General features: G+C 34.2%; 1 protein-coding gene across 4 annotated transcripts in view; it reads right to left on the minus strand.

Annotated features, from left to right (window-relative positions):
- ATP11B (ATPase phospholipid transporting 11B (putative)) overlaps positions 1-16,835 on the minus strand; it is a 121,312-nt gene that overhangs the window by 89,509 nt on the left and 14,968 nt on the right. For all 4 annotated transcript variants that reach the window (XM_059391466.1, XM_059391467.1, XM_059391468.1 and 1 more), the window contains exons 2-3: positions 5,949-6,065; positions 714-803 (exon numbers count right to left, since the gene is read on the minus strand). In XM_059391466.1, coding sequence (XP_059247449.1) covers positions 714-803; positions 5,949-6,065 — 207 coding nt within the window. The remainder of the gene's footprint in view (positions 1-713; positions 804-5,948; positions 6,066-16,835) is intronic.

The following is a 16,835-nucleotide window of genomic DNA, read 5'->3' on the forward strand; positions in this document are numbered from 1 at the left end:
CTATGAAAGAAAAGTTCAGTTTATACAAAAATTCAATGCTACATTGAAACAAATTGCTAATGTGTCATCAGAAAAGAATAACCCTTTTAAAAGAAAATGGCAATCACTCTTTTAAAATCTTGACTTATATTCAAGTTTGATAAGCTGTTCTCTTGACACTTTGATATTAGAGAAAAAAAAGGAACAATGTGAAAATTAAGAAATTGTAAAAGAGTTTATAATGCATACAGATTTAAGAAAATGGTCCCAGGATTAAAAATCTATACTCGTGGGGGTTCTTAAAAATTTAAATTAAAAAAAACTTAAAAGTATAATTTAAACTGAAAACAAAGGAAGAGCCAAAGAAAGATTTTCATGGCCAAAGATGGTTCCATAGGCAGAAATGTGCCAAAAACACGTGCTGTATATTAAAAGCCAAAATATTTTTGTTCTGAGTCAGAGCAACTGAAATGTAAAATTGGTTTTGATTATGGGTATCAACACCACAGCATATTAATGATGAAACAAAATAAAATTAATCTTAAAATTCATAGGCTATTTTTTAGAAATCTGCATGTGATTTAAATCACAATATTCACTGATTATAAAGGGGAAACTGTGCAGGAAAAAAAAAGTCCCATAGTCAAATGATTTAGAATGCAATGTAACTTTCCCCTGAAGACATAATTTTAGAAATCATTCTATAAACTTAATCTATTGAGAGATAAGCTTACCTGAACCAAAAATATAATAAGAAAATAAAAGTTTGCCACTCTTCTGAATTGTTCAAATAAATTTTTTGGAACAAAATTCCACACAGTATACTAAAAAAAAAAGAGAGAGATGGATAAATTAATATTTAAAATAACATACACTATATCCATGTAATAATATGCAAAATGAAATCAGATTTACTAATTTACTTAGACAAATTACGTAAATCTTGATGCTACAAAAACTACCTGGCTTTTAAGAGTTTCAGAACTTTTATTCTATACTTTTTTCTTTCTTATACTATTTATTGCTAATTTTAGTGTAATTTAAACAGATGAGATAAACTGGAACCTACCAATTTTGCTATCAAATTCTTGATTTTTTAGAAGTTGTAGATGACAGATCTAAAACAACATTTAATAATTTATTTTGGATTCTGGTTACACAAAACTGAACTAATGTTAAAAATAAATAAGAGCTGATAATAACGCTCATACTAGATACAATTTATTTCCTATTTTAAATAGTTCAGTGTCAGAAATAAAGGAAATGGTATAATTGATTATCTTTTGTTAGGTACTGAATATGGAAAAATAACTTAGAATATGAAAAAGATTAAAAAATACTTTACATAAATGGTCACTGGTATAACCACCAAGAAAATCTCATAAAGGCATGAAAATCTGTCACAATGTCAATTTTTAAAGTAGACAGTCAAATGACCCTGGACTAATCTCTCTGTACCCCACTTTGTGCCTCTATAAAATGAGGACAATAATAACATAGTGTATACGGTTGTTAAGATTTACATAGCTAATATATTTATGAAGCACTTAGGACAGAAACTGGCTCATATTAAATATTAAATTAATAATAAATATTAATTAAATTAATATTAAATATTAATTAATATTAAAGATTAATCATATCATATACATAATAGCTATGTATCTGTTATTAGATTACTAATCAGCATACAAGCCTAGAATGTTATATTATAGGGGTAGGGTAAAATAGTACAAATTCTACTCCTGTCACTAACTGCTTACAACACAATTTCACATGAAACAGGAAAATACTTTGTAGCACTGTTACTTTATCTACATACATTCTCTCAACAGAATGTAAGATCCTTGAGGCTAGGGACATGATTTTATTTACTGCTCTATCTCCAGCACTTAGCACTACTACTCAGCACATAGCTGAAGATCAAAACTTGAGCAGAACAGAAGAATATATACATAATAGGTTCATACATACATAAAGCTGAAATGCATTTTTTTTAGATAACTATTCTATCTCAAGGCAATGAACCCTTAATGGTTATTGACCATTTCAAGATTTGTAAGAGGCAGTTTACCTAATTTTCTCTGGTGCAATGTAAGATGATTCTAATTTCAAATTATCTTATTTAAACAATTCAATTCTTCATCAGTTGTTTGAGACCTCAAATGCCCTTTCCCATATGAACAATTTTATAAATAGGGTTAAGTCCCCAAAAGAGCCCACAAAAGCCTGTTTGACCCAAAGTTATACAAGCAGTACAATACCTAACAACATTTCTCTCAGGTGAAATTATATTTTCAGTTCTAATCTGAAATATCTGAAATATATTTTCCTGTGGTAGTAGTACCACCAGTGGCTCCAAAATCTGGGAGTGGGGATTATGTTCAGGGCTCTGGTGAAGAGATGTAGATGGTTTCTATTCACTGCTCAATGTGTAAAAATGAGATGGTAACTTTGGGTCATATCATCTCCAGCTGATCTTAATTGGAGTAAAGAGACAGTTGACCCTACAGGGGTCATAGTATTCCAGGCAACTCCCTTAGTCACCAAATCAAATATATAAAACTTCATAGGAATCAAGTTGGCAATGTCCTAAGTTTACATCAATCTATTTAAATCATAACAATGACACTATATTTTGTCTTCCAGAATCTCAAAAAGAACAATTACATAAATTGGAATTAGGGTAATTTGTTTCAGGATATTTTCTTTGGCTATTTCAATAACACATGGAAAAATTCAGAATAAATAAAAATTTCTAAAATACAAATATATTAACAGACTGAACAAGTCTAAATTCTGTGTTTATCCTATCATATGTAAAGGAGGAACTACAGAATAAATATTAAACAATATAAAAATATTCTAAGAAAAATAGTGATTTATTATGCTTTAGAATTATTTTAGTTATTATGTAATAATGGTCAATAAAAATAAATTAGAAGTATAACTTCTTTAGAGCTATGTATATGAATATACAATTGACATTTTTTCCTCAAATTCTGACATCAGTAAGAAAACCAAAACATAGTTATGAAATCAAATCTTTTGCAAAGAAGTTGAAATTTAAGATAAGGTAGTTACTATGGTAAATTAAACAGAGATATCAGGTACCTACAATGTGCAAGACCCTTGCACTATGGGAGGAACTGAGGTTTTAATATTAGAGGAAATTAAGAACAAAATATCAATAGCTATATTCAAAGATAAAGTAAGTGAAGGAATAGATAAAGAATTAAAATGAAAAGCAGTCAGTGAGAAAGAAAAATTTAATGACAAAATTCATATTTGACATGGGCTTTAAGAGGGGAATATTCAATAGGCTGAAAATGGTGGGCAATTAGAGGAAGACCATTTCAGGAAAAAAAGACAGCATGAACATAGGCAGAGAGAAGGAAAGTTCATCATGACTGTGGGATAGATAATAATACAGTGTGGAAGAGTTTAAGGAAATACTAAGGGAGTATAGTTTGTAGAGGGAATTTAGAAAAAGTCAGCCTCAATATGGTCAGGAAAAAAAATGGACACTGTCTAAATAAGTACCCACATTTCTGAATCTGTGGTCAAAAACGTGAATTTTACATTTCCATAAAAACATGAAATCTACAATCTCTGCAGAAACATAAAATCTACATTTAAAAAAACGTGGTTATCAACACATCATAGCAAAGGCATAGTTGGAAGTTCAACACGTTTTTATGGAATAGCAGGTAATCTGGTTTGCAGGAAGTATGAGAAAAGAGTAGTGGAATAATAAAAGAGTAATGAGAGACAGAGTCCTCAAATGCTGAAAAAAAAAGCAGTGTTTATTTAAATATCTATATTTTTGAAACTGTGGTCAAAAACAATAAACCTAATACTTCTGCATACGAATACAATCCTATAAAGATACTTAATCCCAAAAGTTTTCCAGGACACTCAGTTTTCAATACTCTCAGAAGACTAAAGGATCCTCTAACTCCTAGTAGATAAGAATTACAAAAACTAGATTTTAAAAATGGATTCTGGAAAGTATCCAAAATATGGATAGAAACTGGAAGAGAGTTTAATTTTTTAAAAAATGTAAATGGAGGGAATATAAATTATGAACTATGGCTTCTTACCCTGTAGACACTATGTAACTCTCACACCTAGGGCAGCAATAAGTAGGGGAAAACTTATCACAAAACTCTTATCACAAAACATGACAGAAATTTGAGTTCAGGGCTGGAAAAGTAGATGGAAATTTAAGGGGAAAGTATTGGTAGTGAAAGAACCATGCAAGGAAAATGACCCAAATTCAGAATGTAAACCATCCAAACTTAGGCTGACAGCTAAACTCTGCACCAAAAAGGAATAAACTGCAGATATATGCAATAAAAAGATGAATCTGCATTATTGTTACATCAAAAGAAGCTAGACACAGAAGACTCATACTATATGACTATACTTATATGAAATTCAGACAAAACTATAGTTATAGAAAGTAGATCAGTGGTTGCTAGAGCTAGAGATGAAGAGGAAAAGAACTAGCTGCTAATTTTTTAGTGATGGATGTATTCTATATCTTAACATTTGATGGTCACATGTTGTTACACATTTGCTAAAACTCATCAAATTGTACACTTAAAATTGGTGAATTTTAGTGTATTTAGATTACACCCAAATTTTAAAAATTTTTTTCAAGGACTTTTTAAAAAAGGATTTTACTTATTTTTACTATTTATTTGAAAGAGAGAGTGTGTGTGCAATAAAAAATGCTTCTTAAGGTGGTCTATGAAGCAAAAAAAAATGATCGAAGTAGAACTCTAAGTCTATTGGAATCACATCTCTAACTACACTGTCCAATAGGTAACCACTAGTCACATATGACTGACATTTAATTTAAAATAAATTAAAATTTAAAAATTAGGTTATTCAGTGGCATTAGCCACATTTCAGGGCCTAAATAGTCCTAAATAGCTACTGGCTATCATAGCAGACAGCAAACATTTCCTCTGTCGGGAGAGAAAAGTCTATTGGGACAGCATGGCACTATAATCTTCAGTTTCAAGATAAATTAAGATATCTTAAAACTGGGCACCTGGGTGGCTCAGTGGGTTAAGCCGCTGCCTTCGGCTCAGGTCATGATCTCAGGGTCCTGGGATCGAGGCCCGCATCGGGCTCTCTGCTCAGCAGGGAGCCTGCTTCCCTCTCTCTCTCTGCCTGCCTCTCCATCTACTTGTGATTTCTGTCTGTCAAATAAATAAAATCTTAAAAAAAAAAAAAAAAGATATCTTAAAACTATCATAGAAAGGGGCGCCTGGGTGGCTCAGTCAATTAAGCATCTGCCTTCAGCTCATGTCATGATCTGAGGGTCCTGGGATGGAGCTCTGCATCAGGGTCTCTGCTCAGAGGAGAGTCTGCTTCTCCCTCTCACTCTGTGACCTCTCTCACTTTCACTCTCTTTCAAATAAAATCTTTTTTAAAAAGCCATAGAAAAAAATAAAATGAGGAAGAATATGTGAGTGAAGCAGTACCTTGGTACTATAAAATATTTACAGAAGAGTGGTAAAATTGGAAGAAGTCAGGTTTTAAAGTCACACAGAACTGAGTTCAAACTCCAATCTTGTCACTTGTGTGCAACCCTGTAAATTATTTCCCAACACTTTAATTGAAGAAACAAATATAAAATGAGCATAATGCTTTGCAAAAGCGACCTCAGAGCTATAAAAGAATTAAATGATATGAGATGCACATAACATAGTGCCTGGCACACAGTACAAATATTAATTCCTCAGTTTAACTGCAACTAAGGGTAATTTTGGTTATCTGGTATTAACAGCTGGCAACTCCTTTTACTTTACAGTTCACAATTTTGGTTAAGATAAATTTGCCAAAACCATTTCCTCGATTTTTTTTAAGGATATAAATGTATACTAGAACGCATAAATCACTTTTCAGAACAAAACTGAACATATCTATAGTTTTAATATTGTGTTAATGCTTACCTTAGATGAAATGATCCGGTTATCTATAAATTTCTGAGGTGTGTAAAGGCCATTCTGGGGAAACCTGTTGGCTATGTAAATAGTTCTTGTGTCACTTTGATGTGGTGGGTCAAAACCCTAAGACCAAGCAAAAGAAAAATAATGATCAACAAGTTTAGGTGTTATGATTTTTACTGTTGGTTTAACTAATCAGATTGTACCTATTATTACTAGACCTGAATTGCACATAGACTCAATCTATCTAGTTATTAGCAGAGTTAAACATATATTTTTTTCTTTCCCAGCTAAACTAGTATATTATCCTCAAGTATAAACTAACTAGTTTATACATCTGGTAATGAAAAATGATCCATACTCTGTTAGAAATGCTTTCATAAAGGGGAAAAAAATCATAGAGAAGATTTACAGAAGCATCTGAGGATAAGACTTCTTTCCTTCCCTTTCATTCCTGTGGGTTCCTTACCTTTCTTCTTTTTTTTTTTTTTTTTAAAGATTTTTTTATTTATTTGTCAGAGAGAGTGAGCGAGAGCGAGCACAGGCAGACAGAGTGGAAGGCAGAGTCAGACGGAGAAGCAGGCTCCCTGCGGAGCAAGGAGCCCGATATGGGACTCGATCCCAGGACGCTGGGATCATGACCTGAGCCGAAGGCAGCTGCTTAACCAACTGAGCCACCCAGGCGTCCCTACCTTTCTTCTTAATATGGATTCCTACTCAGAACCTACCACATCTGATGACAAAGGTTTATTATTTTATTTCTTCCACAACCAGATCAACTTGGTTTCAAAGAGCTTTGATCCCACAGGCCTCACAATGCACCAGGTAGGGTCTTGCTCAGATTCATTTCACATAATCTTCTCTTTGCATTAGTTATATAATCAAATCCCTGAAATATGAATATATAATTCTGGCCTGAAAATTAGGATACCATCTTTCAAGGTACATTTAGTAATGATCTCCAGTGTAAAAGTTTTCACTGGAACAAAAATACCAATACTTTATTCCCAGAGTATTTTACTATTTTCCTAGGTGGCAACTGAATCTTCAATACTCATTTGGCAGATCTTGGAGATCCTTTGACAGTCTGAAAGCAACCACCAAAAGGAAACAGAACCCTTTTGGCGGGGGTTCTATCTGGCAATGATTTGAAATTTCTCAGATTTTCATTTTTTTCATGGTGGTCAAAGGCTATTTACTGCTGCTACTAAGTTAAAAAGTTAACTAAAGTTGGTATTCTTGACTATAAGAATCCACTTATAGATATTAAGGACTCTAATTCAGTAATCTACTAAGTAAGTGATGTGGCTGCCATTCAACACTCAGCATCCCTGTAAAATTTCCATTAAGCACATACATACACAGAAAGTAGAAATTCCCATATTACCTAGATGTATATTTTGTTTAGTACATCAGAATATCAACAGTGTTATGTATAAGTTTCAACTGCTGTTATTCTGAGTTTTAAAAAATTTATTCTGTGATCTTGGAAACAGCTAGTATAAGACTATGAAAAGTAAATGCATTTGTACACACCATAAAAAACCATGAAGTTTCATTTTATTTGTTTATTCTATTTATAGTGATGACCACATTTTGTGGATGTGAATGTGCCATTATGTGTCTGATTTCAAAATCAGTTTCTTCAAAGATAAAATGTGGCATGCATATTTATCTTCCTCATAAATTTTCCTTTAAACATTTCATAATTGTTCCCTATAATAACTCATGGGGGGAAAAGGCAGGTCTCAAAACTGGAGTTGTAACTCATTGCTCTATCTAGAATATTGCAATCATCTAAAAGATATATGCCATTTATCCATTCAACAAATATTTACTGAGTTTAAGTACCATGTTAATCTATGAAGGATTATGTGATTTGTTAATTACTCAAGCAAATCACAGTATGCTCCAACTAAATAAATAAAAAGGAATGAACAAAGAGTTTGCATGCTACTCCTATAATCTATTGCTGTATTTCTCAATGGGGGCTCACATGAAGTTGGCCAGTAAAGTTCATAAAGTCATAAGAGAGATAGACACACAGGTAACTGGAACACTGGACAGCATGAAGCATATTTATCCCACATCCACTCTGTAACCATGTAAAAATAATAGCAAGTTACATTCAATGTATGTAAGCTTTTTTTTTTTTTCATGTATGTAAGCTTTAGGGATAAATTAAATTTAAAAAAATAAATTTATGGTTCTGAAAGAATATACAATTTTTTTTTTAGATAGAGAGCGAGTGAGGGTGCTCGTGCACACATGCATGTGAGGGCGCGATGTGGAGGGAGAAGGAGAAAGACTCTTAAGCAGGCTCCATGTTCTGTGTGGAACCTGATGTAGAGCTCAATCTCATGACCCTGAAATGACCTGAGCTGAAATCAAGAGTCAGATGACTGAATGAGCCACCCAGGTGCTCCAAGAATGAACAAATATTTAAGAAGATGTCAAGACAATTGAGACTGGGAACTACTGATATAGAATTTTATTTTTGCTAAATTCCAGCAAGACGAGAATGTATTACTATGTACGTCTAAAGTTATGAAACATAAAGCAAAAGTAGGACTTCCTCAAATTACATATGTTATTTATATATCTTACTATTACAACACCTCATTCATGACTTTCCAGGAAGCAAATACTCATCCTCTTCCATTCATCTCTACTGGCTTTACCAGTAATCATATACTAAAGTTTTGAAACTCCTTAGATTTCTATAATTATTTTAAGGGAATATATTGAAATATTTAAAAAATGAAATCAATTTTAAATTAAACTGAATTTTAAATGCAGTATCATTACATTCCAAAATACCATAATTTAACATAATTCCAAAAGGAGAATGACAAGTTTTTCCTTATTCTATAATATCCACTTATACATTTTTCAGTTGTAATTAATTCACATGATCTGAATCCCTTTACAATCAATGGCATGACTGTATGTGTGGGTAGTTTTTTTTTTTTAAAGATTTTATTTATTTATTAATGACAGAGAGAGACACAGTGAGAGAGGGAACACAAGCAGGGGGAGTGCGAGAGGGAGAAGCAGGCTTCCTGCTGACAAGGAGCCTGATGCGGGGCTCCATCCCAGGACCCCAGGATCATGACCTGAGCTGAAGGCAGATGCTTAACCATCTGAACCACCCAGGTGCCCGAGTATTTTTTTTTTCATACAAAATAGTTACATTTTATATTTATGACTATAAATTTTGTATCTGGGATAGCTAGATATCCCTTATAGGAAAAACCTCTAACTTCGGTTCATTAACACTACCTTCTCTGCAACATATTAAGTCAGCTACAAGCAATAAAAATAAAAGAATAAAACTGTCAAAAAATAAAGAAAGTGACTTAGAGCAGGATCCATAAATGGGCTTCTGGTCTCTTAATCTCTGAAACTGTACGCAAATTTGCATAATGTGCATTTTTCTGATGAGAGTGAGCACTGGTTTCACTGGTTTTTCATGATGTAAAGAAGCTTAAAACCACTTACCTAAAGTCTTGCTTTATAATCAGTTCTCCATCTCAATATTGCAGATTTTAAAAACACCAGATAGTTTATGCTCTACTCTTTTTAAAAGGAGTCAAAACAAACATACTATCAAAATTAACTGTATAACTATACTGTTAGAGTGAAGTTCAAGTATTCCACGCTTTTCTAGCAAGCATTAACCACAATTCATGACACTGAGAAAGAAATACAGTCTGAACTTCCTAATCACTAGGAAGGCTACATGCCCGGGGTTGGCACACATTACATTTTCTGTTGTCATCTCAGACTAACCATTCACACCTTTAACTCCTAAGTGCTAGCCTGCTTTGCTCTCCTCTGATTTCATCTTGCCCTGGGCAAAGAAATTGAGATAGATTAATGCTATTCTAGTCATCCTGAATCTATTTTAATAGCATGTAGAGCTTTGGAAGCACACAAATTTAAGCTATTTAAAAATAAAAACTCCCATATTCTATAAAAGTCTGAAATTCAAAACCTCTTTTCAGTCTAAATTTGTGAGCATATGTGAAAGTCACAGGTATTAAAAAAAAAAAGTGGGTAAGATGGAAAAAATCTCAGGATGGTTTCTTGGGGAAGAACTGATAACACACAGAATTGGTTTGAAAAAAGAGACTCCTTTTGTAACCATAAACTGATGAGATCTAGGGAAACCAAACAAGTAAACAGCTTTGTAATTTTTAGAAGTTAGTCTTTGGCACACAGCAGTACTTGGAAATGAATCACAAGATTTTGCATTTTCATACCAAATATGCAAGCCTCTCCATAATCTTAAAAGCTCAAAAATTTTATGAAAAATACAAACATTACAAATAAAAGCACTAACAAGAGACTAAAACCATAGTCCTATACTTAAAATTGTTACATTTCTTTAACATAACTAAGAAGACATCATCTTTAGGGTTCACAGTGATCAAAGTAAATTTGTGCTTCTTATTCTTATGTGATTTATTTCCTCCAAAATATAAAGAAAAAAGCTTCAAAACAAATCACATACCAAAAAAACCATCAAAACTCAAAAAAACAAAAAAAAAAGAAGATTCAGATTCAAAACTGCAATACCCACCGTTATTAAAATAAATGAATAAAAGCTTTATTTACGTCACAGACTTTGTTACATGACAGAAAGTTATTTTTGTTGGCTGTATGCGCCAATGTACATAGGCACATGAAAATGGCCTAGCAAAAATATGATACTGGGGAAGAACAGTGTATTTTAATCTATAACTTAATTGTGAATTAAGTTTGTGAATTGTAATTCATATGATTGTGAATTTTGAATTACACAGACTTTAAATAAAAGACACCTATATGAAGGTACTATAAGAGCAAGACAATTTTACACTGTTAACAGAACAAAGGAAGGTGATAGAGAATAACTTAAAATGTCCATGACATAAATAAACACAATAATTAGGGCGCCTGGGTGGCTCAGTGGGTTAAGCCGCTGCTTTCAGCTCAGGTCATGATCTCAGAGTCCTGGGATCGAGTCCTGCATCGGGCTCTCTGCTTAGCGGAGAGCCTGCTTCCCTCTCTCTCTCTCTGCCTGCCTCTCCATCTACTTGTGATTTCTCTCTGTCAAATAAATAAATAAAATCTTTTAAAAAATAATAAAAATAAAAAAAAATAAACACAATAATTATGCATTTTTGTTTCAAGTTACATAATTTGCATTTTAGGACTTAAGGTTGATTGCCATCTATCAAACCAGTCTGGGCTTCTAGGAACTTTGGTTTACTGCAGGGTTGGGTTAGGACTGGCTTTCTAACTATATGATATAAAACACAGAGTGATCTTTGATTCTAAAATTCTTAAGTCATCTGTCAGTCCTTTACTACAGGAAGGTCATCTCTGATAGCTTATGGTATTACTTCCCAAACTTGATTTCCTATTCCAACATACATCTACAGCAAAAGCCTCCTCATCCTTTAAATTTCAGCTTAAGAGTCCTTCTCAGTGGAGCTTTACTTAACACTCCTTTTTCCCAGAAACAAAGGCAGGCATCTGTTTTTTATTATGCTCACCAAAACTTTTACACACTTTCACTATGGATTTTATTACATGGAATAGTAATTGCTTGACTGTATATCCATCTCCCCGCTCCAGACTAAAGATTCTTAAAGGCAGCAAGTACCAATTGATTATTTAATGAATATTTAGTGAAATGGGCTAAATTCTCCAGTTTCAAGGTTCTAGATTTAGTTTTTTAAAATATCTTTAACCATGACTTTTCTACCAAATTGAATTTATATTCAATGATATTTAAATGAGTGAGTCTGCAAAGTGAAATCTACCATTACTAGTAAAGAGAAGTTAATAAGAAGCTTTTCATTCTGTTGTTCCTAGATTTATCTTATTCTCATCAAAGCCATTTGTTAAAGCTTTACAGTTGTTTGGGGTTCATTTCTGGATGTCAAAGAAACCAACCAAAGCAACCGCAATGAGTTACCACCTACATCAGAATGGCCATTATCAGAAAAAAAAACCAAAACCAAAAACAAAAAAACCCAAACCAAAACAGAAAACAATTAGTACTGGCAAGAATGTGGAGAAATCTGAATCCTTCTGCACTGCCAGCAGTAATGTAAAGAGGTACAGCCTCTGTGGAAATATGGAAACTCTTCAAAAAAAAAAGTAAACACAGAATAATCATATATGATCCATCAATTTCACTTCTGGGCATATACTCAAAAGACATGGAAGCAGAGACTTGAACAGATATGTGTATACCCATGTTCAATGCAGTATTATTCATAACAGCCAAAAGGTGAAAGCAACATAAGTGTTCATCAACAAATGAATGGATAAACCACATATGGCACAGATGCACAATGAGCTATTATTCAGCCTTAAAAAAGGAAATTCTGACAGCTGATACAACATGGATATACCTGAAAGACATTATGCTAAATAAAATAAGTCTGTCATGAAAGAAAAGTATTGTATGATTCCTCTTTTTTTTTTTTTTTTAAGATTTATTTATTTGAGAGAGAGAGAAAGAGTGCATATGCACGCACATGAGCAGGGTGAGGGGCAGAGGGAGAGAGAGAACCTCCTGCAGACTCCCTAGTTAGTAGGGAGCCTAAGGCAGGGCTCAATCCCACCACCCTGAGATCATGACCTGAGCTGAAACCAAGAGTCAGACACTTAACCTACTGAGCCATCCAGGGGCCGGTGTATGATGCCTCTTATACAAGAAATAGCCAAATTCAGGTTGTTAGGTGTTTAGTGAATGGGGGAATATGGAGTTTGTGTTTAAAGGTTATGGAATTTCAGTTTGGGAAGATAAAAAAGTTCAGGACATGGATGGTGGTAATGGCTGCACAACAATGTGAATGTACTTAATTAAGCTACAGAACTGCAGACTTAAAACTGGTTAACATGATAAATTGTTTATGTTATATATATATATATATATTAGCACAATTAAAATATCAATTAAAAATCAATTTCATCCATTTGAAATTTTCTGATGGAATAGAAGAGTCCTATTTGGTTATAATTCAACCATTATAATAATGAATGTCTTTTGTTTTTTTAGACTGATGATTTCCATGTACGGCAACAGAGACATTTATGATAAAAATAAATGTGTGAGGCTGTTTTAGTGCAGATCAAATTCAAAAATAATAGACTCAGGGTTCCTGGATGGCTCAGTGGGTTAAGACTCTGCCTTCGGCTCAGGTCATGATCTCAGAGTCCTGGGATGGAGCCCCGCATCAGGCTCTCTGCTGATGCATCAGGGAGCCTGCTTCCCCCCTTCTCTGCCTGCCTCTCTGCCTACTTGTGACCTCTCTCTCTCTCAAATAAACAAAATCTTAAAAAAAAAAAAGACTTTAAAAATAATAGAATTATAAACCCTAAATTCGATTTTGTTATTGTTCTGCCTATCAGGTTGAACACTGATTAGACAAGAAGTGAAGCTGGTATAAATTTTCTAACTGTGGTAACCAAATTAGTTGTTGCAGCTGTACAAAGAAATTTTTTTTTTTTTTTTGGTACATGCATGAGAGAGTGAGTGAGCACACACACATGCAAGCAAGGGGAGGGGCACAGAGAGAGAGAAATTCTTAAGCAGGTTCCATGCTAACATGGAGCCTGACGTGAGGCTCCATCTCAATCCCTGAGATCACGACCTGAGCCAAGATCAAGAGTCTGATATTTAACCAATTAAGCCACCCAGACGCCCCTAAAAAGAAATTTTTACTCAGGTTTCTCAAATACTTCTGAGCCTTCTCCTTCTCCCTTCACAATCATACGCAGCAGTGCAATGAAGATGGTTTATAGGTCCTCCTTAGAATATCAGAAGCAGGGCGCCTGGGTGGCTCAGTAGGTTAAGCCGCTGCCTTTGGCTCAGGTCATGATCTCAGGGTCCTGGGATCGAGTCCCACATCGGGCTCTCTGCTCAGCAGGGAGCCTGCTTCCCTCTCTCTCTCTCTGCCTCTCTGCCTGCTTGTGATCTCTGTCTGTCAAATAAATAAATAAAATCTTTAAAAAAAAAAAAAAGAATATCAGAAGCAATGAGTTATAACTGAGATAGGCTGGAGATATGTTGTCAATCAAAAAGCAGATCCTTTACACAGTATATCCAAAGTCTACTATTTAAAAATATCAAGCACAAAGACACAACCACAAAATTCTAAAGAACAACATGAAAAAGCATATTGAAGTCAAAGAACAGAGACATAGGGTGAATGCTATTTAGTTATTTAGAAAAGAACTGGCACAGCCACTCCAACTTCTAGCAACCATCGCCCCATCAGTCAGCAGCCATCAACATCCAGGCAAGACCCTTCAACAGCAAAAAGATTATGACTTGCTGAAAGCTGAGATTATGGTTAGCATTCTTAGCAATAAAGTATTTTTAAACAGAGGTATGTACATAGCTTATTTAGACATATACTGCTGCACACTTAATACCGTATAGTATAAACATAAATTTTATATGCACTAGGAAACCAAAAAATTCATTTGACTTGCTGGATTGTGATACTCCATTGTGTGTGGTGCTCTGGAACTGAACCCACAACACCTCCAAGGTAAGCCTTGCACTACACTTTCAGCAGTCCGCATTAGTAGCCACGGATTCACAATGATTACACCACTTGAATATTATGTCTACTGACATCATAACTGCACATTTACCTAATGAAATAGGTATTATTATTTTTAAAGATTTTATTTATTTATTTGACAGAGAGAGAGAGATCACAAGTAGGCAAAGAGGCAGGCAAAGAGAGAGGTGGAAGCAGGCTCCCTGCCAAGCAGAGAGCCCGAGAGAGAACTCCATCCCATGACCCTGAGACCATGACACAAGGCGAAGGCAGAGGCCTAACCCACTGAGTCACCCAGGTGCCCATGAAATAGATATTATTTAATATGAGTACTTTTAAATTTTTCCTTCATATAACAACCAGTTTTGACGTTGATTTTTTAAAGAAGTTATTAAGTAGTCAGGTTACAGGTTACATATTTAAATTTTATCACGGGATAAGAAGGGATGAAGCATTTATAAAATATTTGTTAGGGTCTGATAGGGTTGGAAAAGCAATTAGGTACTTGGGAGACCAAAATATACATTATAAATATTCAGTTTGGGGTCTATAATAGGATCCCTTAAATTAGAAGCTGCTGCTTTTACAATGAGCTATACAGTATAGGCAGTATTCATACCAGGAAACCACAACAAATATTTCCAAATACAGATTTAAACAGGGTGATATATTTGGTAAAAAATTATAAACAATAACAACATAAAAATATATTGAAGTTAAAGAATAGAGATGCCAAGTGAATTCTACTTAGCTATATTAAACAAGTATTAAAACAAAGTGTAGAAAACAGCAGGGCAGAAAAACGATAATTATCTTATTAATTTTATCTGCTGGGAAACATGTAGAAGAAAATAAAACATGTCCATACAAGGTTAAACAAACAGGACCCAGCAAATCTTAAAACTATTGCTACAAAAATTTGAAAATTAAACTTTAAAGCAGAGAAATTATTTAGCAACACGGAGTTGACTGACATAATTTAAAAAATTTATTCAAAAAACTCCACAAAAGAGTATTTTAGTTTATTTTCAGTTCTTCCAGGGAGCAAGTGGTTCATCTACCTTGCATAATGACAATTAAAATTGTACCGCTGATCTGCAGTTCTTGACTTCTACATGTAATGAAAAGAATTTGCTTCAGCATTCAAAGAGTACTTATTGAGTACTTTTCTATGTGCTCTGTAGTAAGCTAAGGACCATGGGTGATAAAAATAGATGACTTAGTCCCTGTCCACTTGGAGATGATAAGACCTTAGTGATTTAATCCTTATTTACCTTAGATATGGCCTAAGTTCCTATTTCTACTAATGAATTTAAGGTAAGACTAGAATTATTTTCTGATTTCAATGTGGGACTCCCTACATAGATATCCAGAAAGCAACTGGATATTTTTGTTTAGATGTTAGGAAAGAGGGTTGGACTTGAGACTGGAACCCAGCAAGCATAATGATGATAGTTAAAACAAAAAACATGTATGAGACTGCCTATTATGAGTGTACAGAGGAAGAAGAGAGTAGAACCAAGAGACGGAATTCTCAAGGCTATCATTTAGGAGAGAAGGAATAAGCAAAGGAGAAAGATTACCAGACAGGAAGGAAAACAGAGAAGAGATATGGCAGGAACACAGAAAAAAAGCTGCAAGAAGGAATTATTTCACATGCTGTAAAGAGAAAGGAGAACTGGAAAAGAGTATCTAATTTAATCATTAGGAAATCATTGGTGGCTTTTGTTGACAGTCTGAATAAAGTTAAAAGGGCTACAATGGATTGACTGAAAGGGGTTGAAGAGGAGAGTAGGGAAATGGGGATGGTGAGGAAGTGGGGTTAGTGGGGAACTGGGGACTGTGATTAACTACAGCTGTATCAAATGAAAGATTTTTTTTTAGTGTAAATAAGTCATATATTCAGGTATGAAATGAAGGATATGATAAAGAAAGAGAAAAATAAAGCTATGAGAAAAAAAATTATTGAAGATCAAGGAATTACTAAACGTAGTATGTTACCCCAGATAGAATATTAGTGAAAAAAATAACAACATCTGAATAAAGTATGGAGTTTAACTAATAATAATGTATAAATATTGGTTTATATTACTAGGCTAGTAATATAAGATGTTAATAATAAGAGAACTGGGTGTGGGGCGTCTGGGTGGCTCAGTCAGTTCAGCATCCTGCTCTTGATTTCAGCTCAGGTCATGATCTCGGGAGCCTAAGGTCAAGCCCTGAGAGCCCTGCATCTGTCTGGCTTGGCACTCATTAGGGAGTGTGCTTCTCTCCCTCTTCCTCTGCCCCTGCCCCAGTGCACAGGCTCTCGTGGGTGCTC

This window comes from Mustela nigripes, chromosome 2, assembly GCF_022355385.1.
Source record: "Mustela nigripes isolate SB6536 chromosome 2, MUSNIG.SB6536, whole genome shotgun sequence".
NCBI lineage: Eukaryota > Metazoa > Chordata > Mammalia > Carnivora > Mustelidae > Mustela > Mustela nigripes.